Source organism: Stenella coeruleoalba, assembly GCF_951394435.1.
Source record: "Stenella coeruleoalba genome assembly, chromosome: 10".
Taxonomy (NCBI): Eukaryota; Metazoa; Chordata; class Mammalia; order Artiodactyla; family Delphinidae; genus Stenella; species Stenella coeruleoalba.
The window spans coordinates 38,691,156-38,710,968 of NC_137156.1; the positions used below are offsets into that span (position 1 = coordinate 38,691,156).

General features: G+C 53.4%; 1 protein-coding gene across 2 annotated transcripts; it reads left to right on the plus strand.

The window, feature by feature from the left end:
- Positions 1 to 47: 47 nt before the first annotated feature.
- On the plus strand, positions 48 to 18,911 carry MTCH1 (mitochondrial carrier 1). Of its 2 annotated transcripts, none has more exons than XM_079934453.1 (12): positions 48 to 409; positions 4,571 to 4,655; positions 7,786 to 7,892; positions 8,301 to 8,378; positions 8,745 to 8,802; positions 9,129 to 9,180; positions 10,689 to 10,748; positions 13,268 to 13,361; positions 15,484 to 15,531; positions 15,702 to 15,769; positions 16,047 to 16,122; positions 17,928 to 18,911. In XM_079934453.1, the coding sequence occupies exons 1-12, from the start codon at positions 89 to 91 to the stop codon at positions 17,997 to 17,999; spliced, it is 1,119 nt and encodes a 372-aa protein (XP_079790579.1). In that variant the 5' UTR covers positions 48 to 88; the 3' UTR covers positions 18,000 to 18,911. The 2 variants fall into 2 exon arrangements, with proteins under 2 accessions (XP_079790579.1, XP_079790578.1); XM_079934452.1 differs by having other exon boundaries at positions 13,268 to 13,412; positions 17,928 to 18,909.
- The last annotated feature ends 902 nt before the right edge of the window (positions 18,912 to 19,813 follow it).

The following is a 19,813-nucleotide window of genomic DNA, read 5'->3' on the forward strand; positions in this document are numbered from 1 at the left end:
GGTGCGGCCCGGCCCCGCCCCCTGACGCCGCGAGGGGCAGGCGCCCGTCCCGTCACGTGACGGGGGAGTGACCTCGCCGCCCCTTGCCATGGGGGCTTCCGACCCGGAAGTGGCGCCCTGGGCTCGCGGCGGTGCCGCGGGGATGGCGGGAGCCGGAGCAGGAGCTGGAGCTCGCGGCGGAGCGGCGGCGGGGGTCGAGGCCCGGGCTCGCGATCCGCCGCCTGCTCACCGCGCACATCCACGCCACCCTCGGCCTGCGGCGCAACCCTCGGCGCGCAGGATGGACGGCGCATCCGGGGGCCTGGGCTCCGGGGACAACGCCCCGACCACCGAGGCTCTTTTCGTGGCGCTGGGCGCCGGAGTGACGGCGCTCAGTCACCCGTTGCTCTACGTGAAGCTGCTCATCCAGGTGTGGGACCAGGGGCGCCATAGGGAGGTGGGGGCTGATAAGAAGGTGACAGGCCAGTATCTGGAGGAAGATGGGGGTGGGGGAGTCGATGGCGACGGATTTGAGGAGAGGGGCGGGGACGGCGGGTTGGTGCGCAGAAGGAGCGGGAGAGGAAGAAAACGGTGAGGGATTTGGGGATGCAGGGGGCATGGGTTTGGGGATGCAGGAGAAGGGGGCAAAGGGGTCAGCGACAGATTTGGGAGAGGGTGGAAGGAACAAGGGATTTGGGGGTGCAGGGGAGGGGGCGATGGAACGGAGAGGTAGCTTTGGGAGACGAAAGAATGGAGGCGATGGACTTGGACTAGGAGGGAAGTGGCAGCATTTTGGGGTGAAAGAAAAAACAACAGAATTGGGGGAGGGGTGGGAAGTTTGGGCGATTGGGTGGGTAGGAAGATTGGGGGCCAAGGCAGAATATTCAGAAGATGAGCACATATTTAGGGTGAAGGGGAGCAAGAGCTCTGGATTTGATAGAGATGGATTTAAAGCGGTTTGGGGTGGGGGAACAAAGGACTGGGAGTCATGGCCAAAATTTTAGGAAAGAAAAAGGGGCATCAGACTCCGGGGAGGAGGGGACCGGGGCACTGGATTTAACGGTGACGGAATTTGGTGGGAGAGGCGGAGACGAGTTGGTTTACAGGAGATGGGGGCTCTGGATTTGATGGCGACGACAGATTTGATGGGAGGAGGGGACAGGATGACGTGCTTTGGGGGAGGGGAACAGATAGGGCGACGCAGTGGGGGAGGGGTAGTGGTGATTTCTTTGGAATGGGAAGCCAGGAGGCTTTTAGGGGGAAAGGGATGACGCATTTGGAGGAGAACATTGAATTCACGGTTGGGGGTGGGAGCTGTATGGGGGGATGGGCTGAGGGGTATGGGCGTAGTGGAATTGGGCAGAAGGACCAGTTGGAACACAGGGTAGCAGGATGTGTAGGGGCTGGCAGAAAATGAGGCCATGGTAGGAAGTCTCTGGAATCGAGGCATGCAGGGGCACTTGGCATATTTGGTGGGACCAGCAGTGCCTTACAGATGAATTGGGCTGCTTAAGAAAGGGAGAGATGGAACTGGAAGGGGGTGCCCGAGCTGAGGTGGAGGGAGTGCATTTGGCAGAATTAGGTGGGCATGACTGAGATGAGCACAATGTAGATGTGGATGGTTTGGGCTTGGACTAATATCTGAAGATTTAGCCTAGAATTTTCAGTTAAGTTGCGGGGGGGGGGGGGTTGTTTGAGATGGAGACCTAACCAAAACGAGATTTGATTTGAGTTGAGGCAAATGGGTATCAGATTTACTGTCCTGATAATGGACTGAGAATGGGAGATACAGTTGGAATGAGAGGGACTTGAGAATAGGAGTAATTGAAATCTGAGGAATGGGGGCAGTGGATTTTGGAGTGTGACAAGGAACGTGACAAAGAACGAGATTCCTTCAGGGACATTACGGTGCCTGACTAGAATCTAATCGTGACTGAGATTTGGAAATGGCTGATGGGGGAAGGTCGAGACTGGCGTTTGGTTGTGATTTGGGAGTGAGGGCTCCTTTACTTATAAAAATTCAGGTTGTATTTGCAGCAATAGAGATGCCAGCTTTGGGAGAGAAATTGAGGCTTTGGAACTGGTGGTACTTGAGATGAGAAGCAAGGATGATGGAGTGAGATTGGGTGAGGGCTGGGACTTCAGGGTGGCTGATAGGAGTGTCTGTGGAATGGAGGATGTTGGAGTACAAGGAATGGGGGGGGTGCTCCATGTGAAGGAACCTGGAAGTGGCTCCATCATTTGGACCTTGGTAGGTTTGGTTTACAGGAGAAGAAAATTGAAATAAGGGTCACTTGGAAAGGCAGTTGAGGAATGAGAGAGAATGGAGAATGAAGGAGGATAGGGAATTGGGGAATGAGGAAGTCCAGAGGGTGAGAAGAACTGTATGGGGGGTGGATACTGATGGGTGAGCCCAGTTGGGGTGACAGGTGGTCTACCCGATGTGAACGCAGCTGGTGCTGAGTGTAACATATTTGAGGGTGAAGTCTTTTTTTTTTAATTAATTAATTTTTTTTTTGGCTGTGTTGGGTCTTCATCGCTGCACGCGGGCTTTCTCTAGTTGTGGTGAGCGGGGGCTATTCTTCGTTGCGGTGCACGGGCTTCTCACTGCGGTGGCTTCTCTTGCTGCGGAGCGCGGGCTCAGTAGTTGTGGCGCATGGGCTTGGTTGCTCCACAGCATGTGGGATCTTCCTGGACCAGGGATTGAACCCGTGTCCCCTGCATTGGCAGGCGGATTCTTAACCACTGTGCCACCAGGGAGGTCCTTGAGGGTGAAATGTTAATGTGTATAGCTTGGGAATCAGAGATAACATCTTGCAAAAAGGAAGATCTCAGTTTGGGGGTACATGGCAGGATTGGATTGGCAGATCTGGGGGCTGTCCCGATTAAGTGAGTAAGAATGCAGTGCCTGAGATCAGGGCTCATGGGTGTTAGAGATTTGAGGGACTGGCTCTGCCGGTATATGGTATAGAACCACAGCTTTGGCTGTGGTTAGGACTGGGTTAACAGATTTGGGGATGAAATTGGGTGAGTAGACTTGGGAACAAATAATTAGAACTTGAGAGTGAAGGGAATAGGAGTGAGATAGGGTCAGCGTGCCTTTGATAACACAGGTGGAAGTTAAGAAAATAGACTCAACAGATTTGGGAGCCATGGGGATACAGGATGAAGGGAACAAGCAGGTTTACGGGTGAAATTGGAATCGATGGGCCTCCCCAGTTGTTGTGACTGGAATGGATAAGGCAGCAAAAGGACATTGGCTCAGACTTGGAGTTGAGGGTGTAAATGGAATGCTGCCTGTGTGAGAGAACAAAATCAAAGCAAAACTAACCTCAGAACCTTCGAGCTTTTAACCCAGAAGGGGAAAGGTCTGGAAGGGGAGGGCTAACTGCTTGGTTCACCTGGCCATCCCTTTCCTTCAACTTCCCTGGGCTAGATGTTTTTCTTTTAAGAAGTTCTCCATCGTGGAGGGAGTTTCTTAATTTATGATCAGTAATCTGTCATGTAGCTCAGAATCCCATCCATAAGGGACAGCCTGAACTTCAAAACACTTGACTAAGGTGAGGAAGAAAGGAAATTGAGCCCAGAAAACGCTGGAAGCATACCTAGTTCTATTGAAGGCAGAGCTTCCCAACCCTGCTGTTTCTACCCTCTTCCACATCCAAGAGGAGCTCCTCTGGTCCATGGATTTGTCTGGCCTGCTCTGAGGGACAGGGCTACGGCCCTGGTCCCCTGCCAGGGAAGGGCCTTCTCACACTCCACTAAGGCGCTGGTCTCCTAGACACCTTGCCCCTTGCCTGGCAGCAGAGAATCTTCTCATTAATCGGCAGCATAACAAATGGCCTCACCCCTCAGGAGAAACCTCTCCTCCTCACAGAGGCTTGGGTGGCTTGGTCCTTCACCCACCCATGAGTTTAACACATACCTTAATTATAACCAGCATCTATACAGCAAGAACTATGATAACCCTGCAGAAATGAGGGGGTCATTCTGTCACAGGGATATGGGGTGATCAAGATTAGATCACAGTTGAGGAATTGTTTGAGGAGCAGCTGGGATTCGAGGTGGCTGGGAGTGAGAGGGACAGATTTGTCAACATCTGCAGTGGGTACAGTAAGAAATTTGAGTGTGGGGTGAATGAGCTATCTGAAGTTTGGGGCTGAGATTTGGGTGTGATGTGTTTTGGTGTTGCCACATTTGAGATTGAGACTGGACTGATGTTTTAACCTGGCGATGAGAATTAACTGAGAGTTTTTTCTGAGATGAGCATGGGGTTTGAAGTACATAAACATGGGGGAGGGGTTCTGCACTGGAAATATCTGGAATTGGAAGGTAAGAATGTTGAGGGATGGTGTGACTTGGATTATGGTAAGGTATCTGGGACTGGACATTTCTGTGCATTGGGAGATTACACGATGTTGATAGTAATAGACACTGATGAAATTTTGGGTATGTTTTGATGGGGAAAACATCAACAGAAATAGCATTAAATTCTGTGGGAGAAGAGTTAGAGGCCTGGGAAAGGTGAGAAGTAGTGAGACTGAATCAACGGTAGAATCTGACTTTCCCTTTGTATTTGTTGATTCTGAAGGTAGGTCATGAGCCGATGCCCCCCACCATTGGGACCAATGTGCTGGGGAGGAAGGTCCTCTACCTGCCGAGCTTCTTCACCTACGGTGAGTGTGCTTCCCAGGCAGGAAAGCCCACACCGAGAGAGACAAAAAAGAGAGAGACAAAAAAGAAACGTCAAACAGGGAACAGGCCCAGGTGGCCCTGGGGAGCACACCGGGCAGCATGGGGCACCCAGAGTCAGAGCTGGCATGGAAGAGGGGTCAGAGGCAGCAGGGTGTCAGGATGGGAGCAGCTGACCAACACAGCTTTGGTCCAGCTCCTCTGTGTGAGCTGCCAGCTGTCAGCCCAGGCAGCAGGATAGGGAGACAGGTCCAGGCTGTGCCTGGAAGCAGGGGTAGGGGGCGGATTTCCGTTTTTTTTTTTGTTTTTTTCTTTGCCTTCTGAGCAGTCTGGCTGCCCTTTTAGCAGTTCTTTTGCTTTTCTGCTCCTCCAGCAGGAGGCCCATTGGGGCCTCCTGGGTTCTTTTCCTTTGTCCTGTTCCCCTGCATTCCTCAGGCAGTGGTGCCTACTCACTCAGACGTCTCCATCCCCTGGGTGTAGAACAGTACATGGTGGGTCTTGGCTTCACCCCTGGTGTGCCCTCTTGAGCTGCTCGAGCTCAGGAAGGCTGCTAACTGCTCTGGCCCCATACTCCTTATCAGCTTCTTCATGCCCAGGCCCTCCATACAAGCACCCGCCCCCTCCGCCCCCTGCAGCCTTGCCTGCCAGAGGGTCTCTCCATCAGGAAGCCCACCACGGTGGAGCTTCCCTGATGCCAGCAAAGCCCACCAGCTGCCTGTGCTGCTCATTCCCTGACCCCCAGCTGGCCAAGGCCGTTTCAGATCCACCATCCCTGTCCCTCTCCCAGTCCCCACCCTTCCCAGACTTCTTTATTTTTTTTATTTTTTATTTTTTTGGTCACACCACATGGCTTGCAGGATCTCAGTTCCCCGACCAGGGATTGAACCCGAGTCATGTCAGTGAAAGCCTGGAATCCTAACCACTAGCCACCAGGGAACTCCCCAGAATTCTTTAAATGTGCCTTTGCTCTCTGTGTTCACAGCCAGGCTGACCCTCTCATGCTCCCTCCACCTCTGCTCATCTTATCTGTTTAGTCAGTCTAGCATCTTCTCTGAAAATCTTTCTTTCTGCCAAATAACTTGGGGCCTCGCCTCCTGTCACCTTTTTTTCACTTCACACCCTGCTGGCAGAATCTGATGTCATGTTTCCCTTCTAGTTTTGCCACCTCATTGTTGAGTACAGTATAGAGCCAGGTGGAACATGTCATTTTGCGGGGAAACTGTTCGTATTTGTTTCACTTAAAAGTTGTCAGCGTGGGGAAGGAGGACGTCACAGACTCAGGGAGGCACCCCCCACTGTAGTGCAACGAAGCCGGTATGCAGAGCGACGCTGGATTTGCGGGGGGCCAGGATGGCAGGCTGCCGACCCCTACGTGTGATTCCTCCATACACCACTATGCAGGCTCTAGCCGTAGAGAGGTTGGGACCCAGATCATCTCTGTTCATGTCACACAGTCATTCCCGAAAGGACTCAGGGCAGAGGGGTCTTGACAATCACCTTACTGCCTCTTGCAAAGATGAGCAGAGTTCTGAGGTGCTCCCCCCGCCCCCCACCATTTATATAAATGTTGTTTCAGCGCAGATGGTGTAAGCAGACTCCTGGTGTTGGGGAGGGGCTCAGCTGTCTGGCTGTCTAGCGACTGTCTGGACGGGGTCTACTACTCCCCCTCAGCTATGAACAGCGCCACAGCTGCCATGACATTCTTTGGTGGTCTCCCAGAAGGAACTTCCTGGAGAGTTTTCAGGGACCACAGAGAAACCATGGAATGATGGAGCCCCTTGCCAGCCAGGGGGCCCTTTGGGCCCACAAAGGCCTCTGTAGACGTTTCTGCATACCTTTGTCTGTTCTCACTTGTTCGTAATTCAGCTCTGAGATGGGGAGAAATAGGGGTCCTTACTCCCTTTTTTTCTGGCTAGGAAATTGGATGGAAAGAGGTTAAGTGTCCTGCTGGAGACCACACTCAGGCGTTATCCCGCCACCTCTCCCTTCTGCTGACTGGCGCTCCCCTCCCCCAAAATAAACCTTCTTTCTGCCTGTTCACTCCGTGAAGCAGGGCGTCCTGGCCACGTCGCCCAGTGTCCTCTCTCCTCCTACTCCTGTCTTTCCAGCACCACCCCAATCTCAGGAAGCCAAACAAGCAGGTACCAGGTGCTCTCGGGACCAGGGGAAGCCCATACAGCTGCCACATGGAATTGCTGTTGGCAGACATGTGGCAGAGGAGAGAACGGCACCCTCCCTTGCTGGTTCCCGCCACTGTGCGGTGCTGGAGAGCTAAAGTCTTGGCTCGAGGGGAGCACATTGTCTGAGGGAATGTTCTGCCAGCTTCCAGGTATGCAGGTTTATAAAAATACGTTTCCTTTTTGAACATCATTTAAAAGTTGATATTGAATAAAACAGCAAAACATTAAGAAAGTATCCTTTTAAAGACCCAAACAAAAAAACACTGACTCAAACAGGGTCAGGGTCCAGCTTCCCTGACCACTTAAGTTTTTTTCTGTAGAATAGTTCGTTGGTGCCTCTGTTTTAGTTACTTCTCCACTGGCTTTCCCCCCTGTAATTAATAAATGCCAGTAAGTGCCAGGTGGGATCCTGGATGCAGCACAGTGACAAGGTGGGGATGGCCCTCTCCGTGGCATGCTCAAAGGACACTCTAGAGCCTTTCCCCTGGCAGCCCTTCCTTTTCCTTTTTCCCCTGCCTTAGGTTGCAAACTTCATCATCACTTGTGGTTGCCTTTTTCCATTTTTTCTTTTCCCAGAGAAAAACATTTTTTATAAGCAACAGAATTGGTTCCTAGGTTGCATCACTTAAGTTGCCGAGTTGAGAAACTGTAGCTAAGTTTGCCAAGTAGATTTTCCAAGCTACAAAAAGAAAAACGTATGAACTTCTTTGTCAGAAAAATATGTTTTGAAGGTTTTACAAAAAGAAATGGGCTAGAAAAGGTGTTTGGGGGTGGGGCCCGATTGCTTCCGGGGTCCTGGACGGTGCTTCCCTTCCGTGACTGAAGTCAGCAGGTACTGAAGAAGGACAAGCTGCGTCTGGTCTGGGTGTGAATGTGACCCAGGAGTGGGTGCGTCTGGGCTGAACGTGACGCTGCCACCTCTGCTTTCTTGTAGCCAAGTACATTGTGCAAGTGGATGGGAAGATAGGGCTATTCCGAGGCCTGAGCCCCCGGCTGATGTCCAACGCCCTCTCCACCGTGACCCGGGGCAGCATGAAGAAGGTGAGCCCGGGGTGAAGCCAGGACCGGTTGCCCGAGGTTCCCCTGAGCCCCCTGCCACCCCTGGAGGCAGCCATGTGCACCGGTCCTGCTTCTCGGTTCCCAGACTGGTCAGGGCTCCACCCCAGCACCAAAGCCAGACTCCAAGCCCTGGTGGTCCAACGCCGAGTCTCCTCAATTGGAAAGGCCCCTGCCTCACCATCTGCCTGCTTTCTTACAAATGTGACACTAGGCAGGGACTTTCTCCCCCCTAGCTCCAGCCCCAGGGGGTTACCCAAGGTGGGCCCAGCTAATGGACATGGCCAGGAAAATAGTAGGAGCTGTTTCCTGCCCTCTCCATCCCTTCAAAGTTACATCGAAGAGGCACACCTGTATTTTGCTTTTGATCCACCTTTGCTCTTTGCATCTCAGGTTTTCCCTCCAGATGAGATTGAGCAGGTTGCCAACAAAGACGACATGAAGACTTCTCTGAAGAAAGTGGTGAAGGAGGTGGGTACCTGGAATTGGAGAGGAGAGCCTGATTATCTCTCACTGCCCAGTTGGGCAGGTCACTGAACAGTCACAGTTGGGGCCTGCTGTGTGCACAGTGGAGTGGGATGTGGAAGGAGCCCCAGCAGGGCCACTGCAGGGAATCACAGAAAGCCTCTCAGCCGCCACGGGACCTGGCCTGGGACCTGGCAGCAGTCCTGGGCAGAGGGAATTTTGTGTGGGTGACAAGGGGGGCCATCTGAGGTAGACCGACCCCACATGGGTGCTGCAGATCCCAGTTTTTCCCATGTAAGTGCTTATAGCTCCCAGTGAGCACCACTTCCAGAGACAGGCCAGACCAAGTCCCCGCCCTCTGCTCTCTTGCAGACCTCCTATGAGATGATGATGCAGTGCGTGTCCCGCATGCTGGCCCACCCCCTGCATGGTGAGCCGCCCCATTGGAGACTGCATGTCAGCCGTGGGGTGACCCCTCATGGGCTGTAGACGGGCAGCGGTAGAATTACTGGGAAGTAGTATCACTGGAATTGGCCGGGAGTTCAGTCCAAAGGGAGCTGGGGCTCTTCCCAGCCAGAAGAAATGGGATGCCGTGGTCATGGGGTGTGATGGGGAATCCCAGGGGCCCTCCTCCCCTCCCGCGCTCTGACACGGGCCGTGTTGTGCAGTGGCCACTGTGCCGGGCACCCCACCCATAGCTGGGGAGTCTTGGGCTTTGGCCACCATGTCACCTGTTTGTGTTTTCTCTTTCCTCAGTCATCTCAATGCGCTGCATGGTCCAGTTTGTGGGACGGGAGGCCAAGTACAGGTGGGTAATTCTTAGGGTTGGCAGGAGTGGCCCTGTCACTATTCAGAGTCTGCCAGGACAGGCCATACTGTGGTCAGCTGCTGCCCCTTTTCTGCCCTATTTCTTGTGTGCCAGCTTCAGAGGAATGGGGTAGTGGCTTCCATAGTCTGGGTCCAGGGGTATTTTCTCCCTCTCTTGTCTGGGGCAGCCCTGGATGAGCCTAGATGCCCTGCAGAGGGGTGAGTGGGACAGGAGTCCAGTTGGATTAGGAGTCCTGGCGGGGTTCCCTCCTAGACCCCCTAGGTTATGCCCTAGCCCTTTTTCCAGCTGTCACAGAAGCCAGCTTAGAGTTTGTTTCATCCTCTCCTAAGCGGCCGTCTACCCCGTGGCCTTGGGGCTTGGCCCTTCCATTGTTTACCAAATATTTACCCAGCACCTGCCATGCCTGACACTGAGCTGGATCTGTAGGGGCATAGGTGTGTTGACACAGTCCTTCCCTGTGGCACTTGTGCCCTCCCTGCCCCTCTGAGGCTCAGTGCAGGACAGGAGGTGGGTCCTGGAGGCTCGTGGCAGGAGTACATGCATCTGTTATCCTTCCTCGCTCAGATTCTTATTTCCTGGGTTCAGTTGTTTTCTGCTGCTGTCCTTGGGGCCACTGCCCCAGGAAGCTTGGCTGCCATGGTGCCTCATTTTGAGTTCACTAATGGGAAATTGGCCCATTCCCCCAGTGGGCTTAGAACCCAGTGGGCTGAGCCACTGTCCTGAGAGGAAGGGTAGCGGGGCCTGGCAGGGCTCTGGCTCCCACCGTCTTTCTCCTAGGCTACCCTGGCCCTCTTGGCTTCGCAGAGCCTCTATGCAGAACAGGTCACTTGGCATTGTCACAGGTCACAGAGGTTGCACTTGAGCCTCCTTTGCATTTCACACCTAAGACATCCCAGCCTGTCCTGTGATCTCTAACAGGCTGCAGTGGGCAGGGTACGCATCCCCGAGTTCCCTGCTGGGGAGAGCCAGATGCCTTTTCCCAAGCTGCGTCTGTGCAGTCTGATCACGGGGCCTCCTGCTGCAGGGCCCTGTATTCCTTCTCTGCCCTCTGGGAAGGTGCTTCTCTCCACTCGCCACCTCTCCTCCTCTCTCTGTGGGACATGCAGGCTTCTTTGCCAGAAGGTTGTTCAGCCAGAAGTAAGCACTAGAGCCAGGCAGGAGAAGGTCCCGTCGCCTCTGCAGCAGCCCAGGCTAGAAGGTTCATTCCTACATTCCAGATCCATAGAAAAAAGCAGCAGAGAACTGGGGTTCTGCCCCTGTGGGTGGTTGGGTTTCCCCAGTCTCCATAAACTGCGTAGACGTCCTCTCACTCCCCAACAGAGCTGTAATCATCTACACTTGGGTTCTGCCTGGTGACAGAGAATGCCCCCTCCCCATCCCGGCCAGGACTGGATGGCTCTGAGCAAGGGTGGCAGGCTCTGCTTCACACCAGGGCATGGGCTTCTCCAAGGTGCCCGGGTGACGTTGTATCCCTGTGTTCTCCACAGCGGCGTGTTGAGCTCCATTGGGAAGATTTTCAAAGAAGAGGGGCTGCTGGGATTCTTTGTGTACGTGAGTTTATACACCCCGTAACTGGCCACGGAGCATGGCTCTACTAACAGGCGCATTCTCAGCCCTCAGGCCACAGCTGTTGGCCTCAGACTAACCACAGGGCTCTGTCCCTGCCTGAGCAGCTGCTCCTTGGCCCGTAGAGCTCCATGGCCTATGCGCGCTACGGATCATCGGGAACAAAGCTGCCCAGCTCTGTCCACATTGCGGCTTACACAGAAATGGTACTGTTTGTCCAGCACGCTGGGGGTGGGGGTGGCCAAAACCGCACCCCCGACCCCACTGTCCCCGTCCATGTGCTCCAGGGCTGGGGGTGGGCACGAGGCTGGTCTTCAGGTCTTCCCTCATCCTTGGTTTCACTGCTGAAAAGTCACTGAAAATCTGTGACACGGGCTGAAGGTCAAGCCCTGGCAGCTCACAGGCTGACTCCAGCTGATGGATCCTGTTTGACATAGCACTTCTGAGAAATTAGTTCTTCATATTCAACATTTAGGTTGTTTCACAAAACAATCCCTATTTCTGGTTTCTCTTAAAAAGTCAAGACCTGGCTGTGCTGGGCCTGTGTTTCTGCAGAGCAGATGTCTTCAGGGCACACAGTCTCCTGAGGGCCCCGGACCCCCTGCCCTCCTTGGTGTCTCACACCCATCTTACTCCACCTGTAAAGAAAGCTCACACCGAAAAGACTGTAAACTACAAACAGAACCCAAAGTCCAGGCCTGACAAATATTTTTTGTTTTGCTTTTTTAAGGTCTAGGCAGAGACACATGCTGTTAAATACACAGTACACTAGACATGGGGCTCTGTTAACTCATCTTGTGGTTTCATCATCGGCCAGGTGTTCTGTGTGTAGGCGTGTGTGTATATGTGCTTCTCACTAGGAGGTGATTTTGCTCCAGGGGACATCTGTAATGTCTGGAGACATCTGTTGATGGTCACAGCTGGGATCTAGTGGGTGGAGACCAGGGATGCTGCTAAACATCCTGCAGTGCAGAGGTCAGCCCCCATGACAAAGAATCGTCCAGACCTGAAGGGCAATAGTGTCAAGGTCGATAAACCTTGATTTATATACGCACATATTCATATGTATATTCATGTCTATGTATATGTACACATATGTATGGGTGTGCATATATATGTGTGTGAATAAATATTTGCTTGTGTGACTGGTGCTTCAGACCCTAAAACACTACATATCACCACCTCTGGTGTTTTTCACACATTGTATACATTCTTTTCTGGTGTGTGAGTAGGATTCCCACACAACAGATACCTTACCCATTGGGTTCTTTTTTTTTCTTCACGTGTTTGTAGAACAGGTGATGTACATACTCAGAAAGCACTGAGTGTACCTGTGAAAAGTCAGTCTGAGCACAGGTGGAAGCAACAGGATTGGAAATTGCATTCATGAAGGTTCACTTTATTTATATCTCTCATATCATAGATGTGTTACAGGTATTTTGAACTTTCAAATATTTTGAAATAAGATTTTTGAAAGTTCAAATATCATAATTCTGTGTCCTCTCTCCAAGAGATAGCTGTTTTCCTGGAGATCTTTCCATGTCCTTCTATATCTAAACAAGCAAATAAACACATTCAAAAAAAAAAACCCACAAGGGCTTCCCTGGTGGTGCAGTGGTTAAGAATCCGCCTGCCAATGCAGGGGACATGGGTTCGAGCCCTGCTCCGGGAAGATCCCACATGCCGCGGAGCAACTACGCCTGTGCACCACAACTACTGAAGCCCGCGCGCCTAGAGCCCGTGCTCCACAACAAGACAAGCCACCACAATGAGAAGCCCACGCACTGCAACGAAGAGTAGCCCCCCCGCTCGCCGCAACTAGAGAAAAGCTCGCACAAAGCAACAAAGACCCAATGCAGCCAAAAATAAATAAATAAAAAGAAAAAAAAAACCCAAACCCACAAGTATCACACAGGACCCACTGGTCTCAATCTGGCTTTTTGCCCTCAGCACTGTGTTTTAGGGAAACTTCACATTAGTGTGTAGAGATGCGCATTCTAAAGGCCATCACTTTAAAAGTCAGCCCTCCTTGTAAAAGCTTGTATGGAATGTTTTTAGTGGAACATTCCAGGGGTGAATACAGGTGCACTGAGCAAAGTGTTTTGTGAGAGTGGATTGGGTAAAAAGGCCAGGAGAAGACGGCTAACGTGTAGGTACTCTTTCATAATCTGCATTGGAAAATCCCGGATTTTGCACCATTCACATCTTAAGGCCCAGCTTCTGTGGTTTGAACACCGCTTGTGAGACCATTAACTTGTGCTGTCAGATGTAGCATATAACACACATACCGCCCCCACTCCCTGTGGAGAAAGGAACACTGCTTTCCTGCTGTGGGTAGCTGCTGGCCCATGTGGCCCCTGCGGCCTTCCTTCCCGAGGTGCTGCTGGTGGATATGCTGAAGTTTTGAGCTTGGAACATCCTTGTCTGCTTCCTGGGTGTGGAGCCCCCAGGAAATGTTCTCTTCCCTCCCCTGCTCATCTTTGCTCACCTTGTTTTTTAGCGGCTTAATCCCTCACCTCCTGGGAGATGTGGTTTTCTTGTGGGGCTGTAACCTGCTGGCCCACTTCATCAATGCCTACCTGGTGGATGACAGCGTGAGTGACACCCCAGGGGGGCTGGGGAACGACCAGAATCCAGGTTCCCAGGTTGGTTGGAACAAGGACTTGTCCATCTTTCCATGTACTGCTGATGCCCAGGGTCTGGGGCAGACTTGAGGACTTTGGGATTCTGAGTACTGGGCCCCTAGGGCTGGAGAGGGCCTCTGGGGAGGGGTCTGAGGAGAAGACTCTGGTTGTCCCTGGGTCAGCTTTGCCTCCGAGGAGAACGGCCTCGAGAGAGGAGATCGCTAACAAGACATAGAGGGGTTTTTGGAATGCCCGTCCCTGGGCAGCTTTAGGTCAAACAGACCCTAGCTTATCCATGGCTAGTTTGAGGCAGTGACCCAAACCAAACTAGGGATCCCTGGTAAATCAGGATGTAGACCAGCTAATAATAACCCTTGAACTTCCGCTCAGTGTTTTAGGCTTTTTCAAGCCCTTTAGTGAACATTATGACATTTGATCCTGGCAGCACCTCAGTTGTGAAAGGAACAGAGCAGGTATAACATCCTGTTTTACAGACAGATGAGACCCAGAGATTGAAGGGCTCTCCTGGGGCCCTTGCCTGCGAATTGACAGGGCTGGGACTAGGTCTTTCCCTGGGCCAGGCTGAGGGTGCTTCAGTCAGCTAGGAAGTGTCCCATGCAGGTGCACCCCACTCTTGTTAGCAGTGGTCTACACAGCCTGGTATGCACAGACCTCGGCAGATTGGGTCAGGCACGGGGAGGTCTTGGTCCTTCTAAAAGGCACTTGTTGAGGAAAGGTTTCTGGGGATCTCATAGGTCAGCTGGTTCGGCCTGACCCAAGATAAGAGTTGGGGAGCAGTGATAGGCAGGGGTTCCTGGGAGCCAGACATTCTGACAGTGGGAATCACCCACCATCGGAGGCTGGGTGAGGGATTGGGGACCTGTCTGCCAGAATCACTTCGTTGGGGTGGGTGGGGTTCATAGTCTTCGTGTGTCTGTGTCTGGGCCCCAGAATGGCAGTTCCGGGGTGGGGGCGGTCTGGGAAAGAGTCTGTGGTGAGGGGTTCCTCTGAGAGCTCGCAGCTGGGGCAGAGGGAAACTGGCCATTTGAATTGGGTAGGTGAGTCTTACTGGCCTTTTAATGTGAGCAGATAACAGTTGCTCCATAGAGAGCAGCTCCCACCTGCAGTTACAGTAGCACAATGCCCCTTTCTCAAGGGCGTTATGGGTGGGTCAGCTACTGCCTTCACATACAGAACAAGCCTGGGACAGCTGGGGTGCCTTGAGGGGGAGGGGTGTCCCACAGCTGATTGGTTCCTCCAGTCCAGGTGGGCAGGTGTTTGACCAGGGGCTACTGCACTTACCTCACTGAGAACAGCAGTCGACACTTCACTGAGAGTATTTTTCACGTGCTTTTCTGTGTGTGGCTTAAAGGCTAAGATGAGGCTGCCACTCACGCAGAGGGCTGAGCAAATCTCCGCCCAGGGTTGCAGGGCATCCATCGGGTGGGATGGCCATGTCACAGGAAGCTGAGGGATAGGTAGTCACCCTTTGTAGTTCAGTGCTGTTTCATGGGCAAAGTTGAATTCAGGAGTTGGGGCCTGAAGGGGGCGAGAGTTTGGTGAGGTAGGGTGGCAGTAAGCCCAGGGTTGCCCTTCACCTTATGCTACAGGACCCAGGATTCTGTGTGCGGTTCAGATGGGTGCCTGACTTTCCATTCAGTAAGCACTTACTGTGCGCTGAGCCCTGGGCAGGCACTGATCAAGGCAAACAAAAGCCCAGCCCTCGCAGCTTACAGCTCGGAGGAGGTTACGTAGGCCACAGCCCATGATCCCACCTACCTCGTCTCTTCCACTCACCATCCCTGGCTGGGTCACAGAAGGCCCTCCAGTCCAGATATCCCACTTCTGCCTCCCAGATCTTCTCTTGGCTCTGACTGCCAGGCCACTGAAGCTGCTGGCAGGCCCTGAAAGGGAGCGCAGCGTGTGCCGCGGGCATGTGAGGAGCTGAGTGCAGAGGGGGTGTGAGGCCAGTGCGGAGGGCGAGGTGAAGGGGCTGCAGACCAGGCAGCGTAGGCGGGGCGGGGGCCTGCATGTTTGAAGTCTGCATCCCCAGGTACCTGGGGCAAACCAGTCTCCCTTTTTGTCTTTGCAGTTCAGCCAGGCCCTGGCCATCCGGAGCTACACTAAATTTGTGATGGGGGTAAGTCTGGCCAGCTGCTCTTCCCACTGAGCTGGGGGCCTGGGCGGGGCTTCAGAGGCCAGCTCTGGAGATGGCTGGAGGCAGGCCTCGGTCTAGGGTGTGCCTGCTCCTGGAGCCCGGGTCGGGGGCTGGTGGTAGGTGGGCTCACTGACCCTCAGGTCTCCCTGCAGATCGCAGTGAGCATGCTGACCTACCCCTTCCTGCTGGTCGGTGATCTCATGGCCGTGAATAACTGCGGGTAGGTGTGTGCCCCTCTGCAGGCACCCTGCCAAGGCTGCTGGGGGGACCTGGCTGAGCCCGTCCAGTGCCCTGCCCCCTCCCACCTGCTCTATGTGTGGGCTTGGCCCACCAGGCCCCTGGCTTCCTCTGGGATTCATCACACCCCTTTGGGAGGAACCTGTGGTTTGGTATGGGGGTGGTGGCAGCCCCAAGCCATTTCTTCACGAGGGCTCCTTTTCCTTAGCTGATCTGTCTCCCGCTGTTCTCTGGATCTAACATGCTCTCCTTCCCCGCAGGCTGCAGGCCGGGCTACCCCCTTATTCCCCAGTGTTCAAATCCTGGATCCACTGCTGGAAGTACCTGAGTGTGCAGGTAAGCCTGCTCTCCAGGGAGGCTTTTCTCACTTTTCCACATCAGTCAGATGGAAAGGTTTTGTGGACTCTTCATTACATGGAAAGTTAAGGGGTTGTCATGGAATCCGATGTTGTAAGGAGGATAAAGAGGATGTAGACTTTTGGTTTGAGGCATTTAAATTAAATTTTCACTTTATTTTATTGGATTGGCCAAAAAGTTCATTCTGTTTTTTTCTGTAACCTGTAGAAGGGGTTTGAGGTTGTCAGATCTGAATTTACTTAAGAATTACACATCAGACAAGGTCTTCTTTTCTTCAACTCTCCAAGACTCTTAGAACAAGTATGAGGGAGCCCACAGGGTAGGTGGTGAAGCCCAAGAACTTCTTATACCTCAAGTAACCTGGGATGAAAACACACCTGGCATGTTGGAGGCCGGCCCCTCCCTCTACCCGCGCAGGATGCCCCAGGTGCCCAGGAGAGCCTGAGGGTGGAGCTGGGCCATGTGGTGAGCTTGGCAAGCTTTGTGGGGAGTCTCTTATTTTTATGAGCTTAACTGTCTGCAGGGTCTTTCTCAGTCCTTTGTGGTTGTGTGAGAAGGGTTTTGTGTAAAGTGACAGGACTAGGGGCAGCCTGGCTGGGCATGAGAAGTGCCCGGGCTTGGTGTAGATCAGCCAGGCGGCAAGCCGGGGGGGGGGGGTGTTGGGGCGGGGCAGGGCGAAGGCTCGGGTCATTGGGTGGTTTTCTGAATTAGACAAGCCAAGACTCCAGTTCACAGAGCAACAGCTAGTGCCTAGGCAGCACCTTCTGAGAGGTGAGGCTGCGTCCAGTGGATTGGTCACTGTTAGACTTGGGGAAGGTGGGGTGGGGCTGGGGAATTGGGGCAGAATCCCCTTACTTTGCAGATTTCCTGAGTCTGCCAGTCTTGAAGTCTTTGTGTTCTATGCCCAAGCACCCTCCTGCTGGCTGGAGCTCTGGGTTAAGGATCCAGGTGGCTGGCCCAGGACAGATCCCTGACTTTTCCTGACCTTGGTTGACTTCAGAGTAAAATGGGGCAGTGGCCTGGGCAGGAGGAGCTAGCACACTGACTGGCCTCAAGGTTGAGAAAAGGACGGATAGGAGGAAAGCAGGGAGGCCAGAGACAGACGCAGGCCTTCCAGCGAATCCAGTTGGTCCTACATGCATCACATCCTCTAATATTGGAGGAGCCCCAGTCCACTTGGGCTCTGAAGCCAGAGGGCAGTGAGTCTCCTCTGGGGGTTTCCTACTCAGTAGCCCGGTGAATACTGGACACCCGGGACTTCCCTGGTGGCGCAGTGGTTGAGAATCCGCCTGCCAATGCAGGGGACACGGGTTTGAGCCCTGGTCCAGGAAGATCCCACATGCCGCGGAGCAACTAAGCCTGTGCGCCACACTACTGAGCCCGTGCGCCACAACTACTGAAGCCCGTGCGCCTAGAGCCTGTGCTCCGCAACAAGAGGAGCCACCGCAGTGACAAGCCCGCACACCTCAACGAAGAGTAGCCCCCACTCGCCGCAACCAGAGAAAAGGCCGTGCACAGCAACGAAGACACAACACAGCCAAAAATAAATAAATTAAAAAATATATATATTGGGCACCCTGTGGCATGAAGTAAACTGCTCCCTTGTGCTTCAGCACAGAGCAGATTCTGACTTTGCCCTCAGGAATGCAAACCTAGGCCCTCTATCTCCGACTCTGGGGTCTCTGAGCTACTGGACCCTTCTTTGTCTTTCGCTGGCCTGGCTCTGGGGTGGGATGAGAAGCATGGCCTCCCTTTCACTGACCCTACTGCTCCTTCCAATCCAGGGCCAGCTCTTTCGAGGCTCCAGCCTGCTTTTCCGCCGGGTGTCATCAGGATCGTGCTTTGCCCTGGAGTAACCTGAATCACCTAAAAAAAAACACGCTCTCTCAGCCTGGCCACCGTGGGTGAGGCCTGATCATCTCGGGGCACCTGTAAGACAGCCAACCCAGCAGCACCTAGATGTGCTCCAGCACAGCTGGGCTTCGGTTTCCATATATGCCATGTGTCTGTCCAGAAGTAGGGGTTGGGTGGGGGTGAGGCTGCGTCCAGTGGATTGGTCACTGTTAGACCTGGGGGAGGTGGGGTGGGGCTGGGAAATTGGGGCAGAATCCCCCTACTTTGCAGATTTCCTGAGTCTGTCTTGTGCAGGGGGCCGAAGAATGGCTTGTGGAGGCCCACGTTGGATGAGCAAAGGCTCATGAAGTCAGGTCCCAACCCCCATTCACACCCCTGGAGTCAGCCCCAGCTCTCATCCTGCAGCTCAGCTGGGAGTGTCGCTCTCTTGCTTTGTAAATAAGGTGTGATCCCCTTTCACGAGGCCGCTGTCATGTCCAGGCCTTTGCTAGGAGACTGTCTTCGTTTTTCTCAACACTACTTTTCTGATGAGGCAGCACCTTCTGAAAGGGAAATCATGTGACTGCTCAGAACGTGTCCTTCTCGTCAAATGTTCATTGGTTTAATGGTGATGCCTTACGTGCAGGATATGGTTACCTGTGCACTTGTGAACACCCAGATGTTAGGCAGATCAGTGTCTTTTCCTATCCAGTTTAAAGTTCCTAATAAGATTTGACCCTTTCTCCCTCAAATAAATTCATTGGTGGTGGTTTGGAGCTTTGTGGGGAGTCTCTTATTTTTATGAGCTTAACTGTCTGCAGGGTCTTTCTCAGTCCTTTGTGGTTGTGTGAGAAGGGTTGTGTGTAAAGTGACAGGACTAGGGGCAGCCTGGCCTGGGCATGAGAAGTGCCCGGGCTTGGTGTAGATCAGCCGGAAGGCAGGCCGGGGGGGTGTTGGGGGGGGCAGGGCGAAGGCTCAGATCATTGGGTGGTTTTCTGAATTAGACAAGCCGAGACTCCAGTTCACAGAGCAACAGCTAGTGCCTAGACCTCTTCCCAGGGAGACAGGAGCTCTAAAGGTCCTCCCAGCTTCAGAAAATGTTCCACCCAAACCCCCAGCTGTCCTCTCAGACTGTTTGCAGATGACATTGTGGGGTTTTACCAAGTCGGTTGGTGTAGCAGTCCCGTGGTTACAGCAGAAGGAGTGGACACAGGCCCAGCTGAAGCACTGAGCTTGGCCTTCTCTGGAAAAGGCAAAGCTCCCTTCATTTGCTTCTGCCCAACATTTGCTTTTGCCTATAAACAGGCAGAACTTACAAATGGAACCTGCTGGCCCCTAGAGACCGTGGGCTTCCAGCTGATGGGTTTTAATACCAGTTGAGGGCCAGCTTGGTTCCCCAAATGTTTCTCTGCCCTTGCTGTAGGGGAGATGGCTTCGGAGAGCTGGACTTTGGGACTTTGGTCATACTTCCTCACAGGTATGGGCTGGGTCATGCCCAGGGAAGGCCCCGGGATGCTTTTGCAGAACTGGTTTTCCCCATTGGCCTAGTAACAGCTGCCCCAGTTTACCTTACGTATCCTTGTTCCCCAGGAACACAGGAGCATGCCTGTGCAGGTATCCTGTAAATGTACATTGGTGGGGGTTACTAAGATCTCACACTCGCTTCAGACAGCTGAAGTGGCAGGGAGGGAAAGCACACGGCAAGGTGAGCAGGCCAGGCCTCGCTAGCACCAGTTCTGTAGAGGAGGAAGGCCCTTTAGAGGTGTGTCTGCTGCACGGCACATGACCTTTCTCTAGCCCAGTGTGGTTTCCCATGGCACTGACCACTGCCCTGGGG